The following is a 7,350-nucleotide window of genomic DNA, read 5'->3' as shown; positions in this document are numbered from 1 at the left end:
AAACAAGTAATCATGTCAACCGTTACTTTTAACTGAAGGAAAAATAATTTCAAAAACTCAATTAATTACTAATCATAATTCAAACTGTTCAGTTGAATGCACTTCTCAATAAAAAATTATTTTTAAATATTATTAGAAGACTTATTTAACATTTTAATCTTTTGATTTTTATGCTTGGCCCTAATTTTTAATATCTTATACTTCTTTTCTAATTATTTTCCAATTTTGTGAAATTTCAATAACTTAATTTTTAAAGAAAAGAAAATAGTCAAAATAATTATAAATACTAACAGTTTTAAAACGTGTAATTTAATAAGGGATTGAAGCACCTGCATTGAAATAACACTCAAACTCGCAATCAAAGAAAACAAAGTCATAAAAGAGTGGAGCATTGAAAATGCATTTATGAGTTTTTCTTTTTCGTTCTTTTATCCCACCGTGCATTCACTCATTTCAGCAGTGTCTTGACTATTGATTTGACGTTAAGCTTCTTCAGGTCTGTATATGACTGGCCACACCCGACAAACATCACCGGTGCTCCCGATATGTACACCATTGACAACGCCGCTCCAACCTACACCAATTTTCAGTTGCATCACAAAACTAACACATTAATGGCAGGCTGGTAAACTCCGACCAACTCAAAAGATCAACGTTGTCACATTATTTTACATCTAACTATTAACATATGAATCAACCCACTCTATAGACATATAGTTCAATCCGTCAGCCTAATTTTTAACGATATTATTTTTTAATCCATATAGTAAGTACATATCTTTCACGTTCAGTCGGATAAAACTGACATTCAACACTGACGGAAAGACCTAACTAATACAATAAATTCTTTGAAGACTCTATTTGTTTAGAAGTTTAAAACATAAAAATTTAAAATTCAAGCAATAGTTTAGTGCCGTTTGCTGCAATTAACTCTAAAAAATCTATATCTATATTTTGATGCATTGGTGGTACACCATCACGGAACCAGAAGATAAGTCGTCACAAAAAATAAAACACTGTCAGTGCATTCCAATAGGAAAACCTTATCAAATTTTACCTTATCATCAATAGTGTCAAATTTGGTGAGCAGAATCCCATCTATCAATCTAGGAGTAGGAGAAGTAGAGAGGTCAGCCAATTTCTGCAAGAAAAAACAGGGCAAAGCTTTATATATAGGTACAACAAATAGGTATAATACTAGAAAATACAAATGCTTAAATATGGAAGTAAAACCTGATTGAATTTTGATAACTGGTCAACAGCATCATTTCCAACTAGTGCCTCTCCCACAAATAAGACTAGATCTGGATTGTTGAGGTATATAAGCTTTGAGAGGGCTCTCATTAGTGGTTCATTATCCTGATAAGCATAATATAAATATCCTTATAGAGGTACAATAATTTTTTTTATTCAGGCTTCAGAAAGAAATGAAAATTATGAAGAGAACACACACCAAGCAATACGCTAAATTATAAAGTGTACAAAAATAAATAAACTGATTTAGAAGATACCTGCATCCGACCAGCAGTATCGACGAGAACAACATCAGAACCATTACGAGTGGCCTCCTGAATTGCTTCCTTTGCTACAATTGCAGGATCTTTCTCGTATCCTTTCTCAAAAATAGGAATCTGACAAGGGCAACAAGTAGCAAGTCAGATAAAAAAAACTGTAGCTATGCCAATAATACATGTTGGTACATGAAACAATCAGCTTTTGAAAATAATGGCGCCAAATGTGTCGAAAATATAACATTTAAGATTGATGTGATACCTGGAGTCTACGTGCATGTGTTCTCAACTGCTCAACAGCACCAGAACGGAATGTATCACAAGCAGCCATCATAACACTAACATTGTGCTGCAGAAGCCAGTAAGCAACCTACAAAACAACATTGAATTTGAAGGTTAGCCAACTGTACCAGAAAGCATGTCCCTACGTACAAAACTGTATATAGAGCAGTTAAATCAGCTTAACCTTGGCGAGATTAGTTGATTTCCCAACTCCGTTAACGCCAACAAAGACAACAACATATGGCTTCCTCTGTTCCTTGGCAGCATGTACATCCCTCAGTATGTCAATGGAGCGCCTGGGGGTTAAAATACGAACAAGGGCATCTTCCATGGCAGCCTGCAGTCACGGATTACAATACACAAGTAAAGTTATAGAAAATTAAAAGGCAGGAAAGCTAAAAGAAAAAGAACAAAGAAAAGTTATGTTGGAAAATTTGCAGACCCGAACAGTCGAAGAGACCCTTGTGAATGAGGCCAGCTTTTTCCCTTCAAGACTTGCAGCTACTGATTCACAAAGCTTCTCAGCTATCTCTTCAGCCTGTAAATGCCACATAAAATGGAAGTTCCTCAGAATGTTCAGACGCACTAATACATCAGAAATCAAGTATGTCAAATTAGCAGAAGACATACCACATTCTTGGTCATAAGCCCATCTTTGAGAGCCTTCAAAGCTGGTTCTAGGTCTTCCTTCTCCAAATTAGCCTTTCCAGCAATACTGAGCCCAACAAAATAGATAAAAAATAAATGATGCAATTGCATGGTAAATTCAACAATGGTGATGTTTAAAGCTTCTCATGCAAGTTGTATAAAGCCCACATGAAACATGTCCTAGGAGCATATAGGACTTTTTCCAAATTAAAGCTAGCACAATAAGAGTCATCTTAAGATAAGATGAGAAACAAAAAAGACTCAAAACTCTTTTTGGCTAGAATAAGTAACAATGAATGAAAAAATGATGTCTAACTATTTCATTCTTTAACTGGTAAAGCCTAAGAGAAGAAATCTCAAAAATTGACTACTTATGCCACCTCCTGCACAGTTTACTACTGAGCCACATAATAACAACATTGAAGTGATCCACTCATTAAACCACATCTGCAGCTCCTGTTGAAAGTGGCTTTATGAACAATAAATAAAAAGTAATGAGGACATACTTTGTGACAAACATCTGAACAGTGAACACAATATAAGCTATGGATTAAAAAAAAAAAAGGGGGGAAGGGGGTAGGGCCCTCCAATTTCAAAGAATAGATGTGTCCAACAATAAAAATAAGGACCAAAATGATGGAACTACATCAATAAATTACCTCTGGAACATAGAAGAAAACCAACCCTTTTTCTTAGCTTCAGGCTTGCTATCCTTCTGCACGTTGTCATCTACTTCACCTTCACTATCACTGCTGATAATCTCTTCTATGTCCATCATACTTTCGCCTTGATTTGCTGCAACAACTTCTATATTGTCATTTCCACTCCCATTTCCATCCACTGGATCAGTAAAGTCCAGTTTTTCCTCCGGAGGTGCATCATCCCAAACTCTATTCTTCTTTGTAGCCTTTTTCTTAGGGTCCGGCTTGGAACCCTTGTTAACAACAGTATCAGTTTTCTTTACACCTTTAGTTCTTTTCTGAAGCTTACTTACATCAAAAGCACTAATATTGGAGCTAGTATTTTCTTTACCATTAACAACACCTGCCCTAGGTTCTTCCATCTCAACATGATTACCATTGGAGTGTCCATTCTCCAATTTACGACCTTTCGCTTTATCACCATCCCCACCATCAGTAGCCAAGCTACCCTCACTCTTCTTACTTCCTTTATCAGAACCAGCTTTCTGCACCAGCCCTTGCTTCTTTTTATTATTGACAGGCTTATCCGTCTGTTTTGATTTCTTTAACTCCTCAGCCCTAGCTTCTGCCTCCCTCCTAAGCTGCCTAAAAGTTTCATCGAAGTCATTATAGACCATCCTTTTTGGATCATAAATCTCCGAAAACTCACGTCTGACCATTGCAAGAAGCTCATCCACATACAAAAGATGGAGAATACGTTGATACACAGCAACGAATACAAGGCCAAGCTCATTATGGAATGTCCACTTGAGGGTATAAGAAGCTCCTGGGGCATCATAGCTATATGATGCTGCACCAGACCGTTCCTCCAAAAGACAGGACCGGATCAAGGTGTCAATTGGTGACCCTTTAAGAGCATTTCCTAGCTCTTTACAAGTCCAGAGGATTAACCCTCCTCTGGTAAATATCAGCAACTGCTCTAACATACTTTAATCTCAATAAATCTCCTGCAATAAAATCAAAGAAAGCTCAAAATTTCAAATGCCCAACAAATTTAAATGACTTTTCAAACAAAAAACTTAACGTTTTTTTCTCTATCCTTTAGAAAAACATATCCTATATTAGTTCAGAACATCACGAGACATGTTTCAATAATTAAAGTAACAAAGCATGGACTTTGAAAATTATTCGTTGAAACAAGCAAAAGACTTTAAAAACGAGTTTTTAAAATGATCGATTTGATCTTTTCTTTAAGGAAAAATAATAATTATTAAAAAAAGAAAGAAAATCATGATCCGCAATGGAAATTCAACCTAAAAGTCTACGAAACTAGGTTCGAATTCAAGCCGATTCTTAGATCACCGAATCACAATCAAAGATAAACCTCAACGCAAGCATAGAAATGAAAAAAAATTAAACAAAATCAACATAAAGCAGATTCATATAAACACTGAAAAAAGTTAATAAAAAGGGAAAATACCTGTTTCTTGGAAATCTTTAAAATCCTACAAAAAGAAAAAGAAAGATAAAAGAATACAAGAGGTTAATTTGAAAGAGAAAAAAAAAAATTTGAGAAAATGTTTATGGTGTGGGTGTATATATAGGTAGTTTAATTAAATAAAATTTTTAAAAAATGGAGTTTTTGGAAGGGTAATAAAAAGTGAATCTGGGCTTGACCAGATTTCTTCAACGAGACAAAAATGGGCGCACGCCACTGTTAAAAAAAAAAAAAGCTTTTTAAATATGACTCTACTTTCTTTATGAATTTACTCCCTAATTTAAAATAATGTTATGTTTGATAATTTATTGAAAAAATTTTAGGGATTTAATTTTTAACCATAATAGCAAATATAAAGTATAAAGGATTATGCACAATTTTATGTATAGGTATTGAGTCTTTTTATGTGCGGTTATTATGGATGAATTTTAATTCTATTAATCTATTAACTTTAGTCTAAATTGTATTAATTTTAATATATTTGTGATATTATTGTTTAATTTTGCATTGTAATTATCCAAACTATTTATTTATAATAATTTAATAATTATGGCTTCTTGAATTTATATTTATACTTATTATACTTTTAAAAAACTATTGAAAAATAAAATGAGGGATGCACTTAATAAAAAATACATTTATTCAATTTATACTTTTATTTTTGTCTTTTCATTATCCATTCATCTTTAAATTATAAATCAATCCATAATAATTTAAAATAATTATTTTTATTATTAATTTGGACATTTTAAAAATATTTATTTTTAATTTATGATATTTTATATTTAAAAATTTAATTTATATAAAATATTTTTATACTTAAATTCATATAAATGGTAAAAATATAAAATAAAACATTCAAAATTTAACATTTACATTAAACGAACAATATATTTATATTTAACATTTAATTTGATGAAGCAATTTTATAATTCAAATTAAATACTTATTAAATTCAACTTTAAAAATTCAAGACTTAGTTTTAAGTTTATCAAGTGAGCTAATAATATTACCAATTGAATTTTAATTTTTATACAATATTTAAAATTACTCATAATCCCTATCTAACTCTTAAATAAGAAAATAAATACACTTTAGTATGCACTTGAACTTCTCCTGCACTTGTAATAATATCTATAACAACCGAACTAACACTCAACCAACAATTGAATTCTAATTTTCAAATCATATAAGTAAAAAAATTAAATTTTTGAAATTAAAAAATAAATAAATTAAGTTTCAAATGTAATGTTCTAATTAGGGCCTAGTCGAAACAAAGGGTCTCAGGACCACAAATCTAAAGTTGAGAAAATTATTTTTATTATTTATCATGAAGTTATAGTATGATTATATTAGTGCATGAAAAATTTGGGGAGTTAATTTTAATGTTTGTGAGCCCGATTGCAAAAAAGGACTAAATCACATAAAAGACAAAAATTGCATTTTAGTACCCAAATGTGTTAAATAGCTAGAGAACTAAAATTGAGGGATTTTAAAGGGCAATTATACCCTTTTTAATTGTGTTGGCCGGCCATGAGATGAATTTTAAACAAATAGTCAAGGTTTAGGTAAGTGATGTCATGATTTGGTAAAAATACTGTCTAAAAGCCTAGCTATTATTTTTCTTCTTCTCCATCCCTTCTCTCCACCAAAAATATCAGCAAATATGGAGGTTTGAAAGTTGAAAATTTGCAGTAACTTATTCCTCTCATAATGTAAGTGATCTTGATGATTTTCTTAATGATTTTTACATTTTTGGCATGCTTGTGTCATGGGCTTTCAAATGATAGGACTATTTTGAAAAATGGTGATAAGTCTAGGGATTGACCATGAGAGAGTTTATGTTGTTTTCTGAAATTTTATGGAAGAAGATGAATCTTAGAAGAGTTCTAAACAACTTTTGTGAAAAGTGTTAGCATGAAAACACCTAAAGGGGCTATTTTGCATAAGTTGCAAAATATGTGGTAAGTGTGTGAAATAGTGAGAAATTGGGGTAGCTGAAAACACCTAAAGGGGCTATTTTGCATAAGTTGCAAAATATGTGGTAAGTGTGTGAAATAGTGAGAAATTGGGGTAGCTATAAGAGTAAAAAGGGGTCGGCTAGGCCTAAGATAAGAGGAAATTCGATAAAAATTGAATTTCGTACATAAGGGTAAAATGGTCAAATTGCCAAAGTCTAGGGGAAAAATAGTCATTTTACCAAAAATAATGAATTTATGATTGCCTAATTGTAATTAGTGATTAAAAGAGTGCATTTTTGCTATTATAGATCAAGATTTACCGAATTCGAACCTAGATCGGGGGAAAGTCAAGCAAATCGACTAAACCGACTAGTCGAGTACATTTTGTAAGCCGAGGTAAGTTGTATATAAATAATAAAAATACATTGTTAATGTATGTATTCGAATTTTCATTGAATTGATATGATATGGATTGCTAGATTGTGAACTGAGAATACATATTAACGATTGAGATAGTAGAAAGATCTAGTTGGGACCCTAGGAAACAAACCGGATATTCATGCCATAACATTAGGATTTCTTGTGTGCCAGTGTAAGACATGTCTGGGACATGCATCGGCCATATTATGAGTGCTAGTGTAAGACCATGTCTGGGACATGGCATTGGCGTAGAGATGAGTGCCAGTGTAAGACATGTTTGGGACATACATCGGCCTTGACGATGATAGCCAGTGTAAGACGTGTCTGGGACATGCATCGGCTAAGAGTTGTGCTAGTGTAAGACATGTCTGGGACATGCATCAACACGT

General features: G+C 32.6%; 1 protein-coding gene across 1 annotated transcript; it reads right to left on the bottom strand.

Moving 5' to 3' along the window:
• Nucleotides 1-247: 247 nt before the first annotated feature.
• Nucleotides 248-4,822, bottom strand: LOC108486571 (uncharacterized). Its single transcript, XM_017790692.2, has 10 exons — nucleotides 4,563-4,822; nucleotides 3,101-4,089; nucleotides 2,424-2,508; nucleotides 2,236-2,331; nucleotides 1,978-2,130; nucleotides 1,774-1,881; nucleotides 1,512-1,631; nucleotides 1,234-1,359; nucleotides 1,058-1,141; nucleotides 248-574 (listed from the first exon to the last, which is right to left on the bottom strand). The coding sequence occupies exons 2-10, from the start codon at nucleotides 4,066-4,068 to the stop codon at nucleotides 449-451; spliced, it is 1,866 nt and encodes a 621-aa protein (XP_017646181.1). The 5' UTR covers nucleotides 4,069-4,089; nucleotides 4,563-4,822; the 3' UTR covers nucleotides 248-448.
• Nucleotides 4,823-7,350: the final 2,528 nt, after the last annotated feature.

The sequence above is a fragment of the Gossypium arboreum genome, chromosome 6, assembly GCF_025698485.1.
Source record: "Gossypium arboreum isolate Shixiya-1 chromosome 6, ASM2569848v2, whole genome shotgun sequence".
Taxonomy (NCBI): Eukaryota; Viridiplantae; Streptophyta; class Magnoliopsida; order Malvales; family Malvaceae; genus Gossypium; species Gossypium arboreum.
The sequence above is the reverse complement of the archived record's forward strand: the minus strand, read 5'-3'. Positions and strand labels throughout refer to the sequence as shown.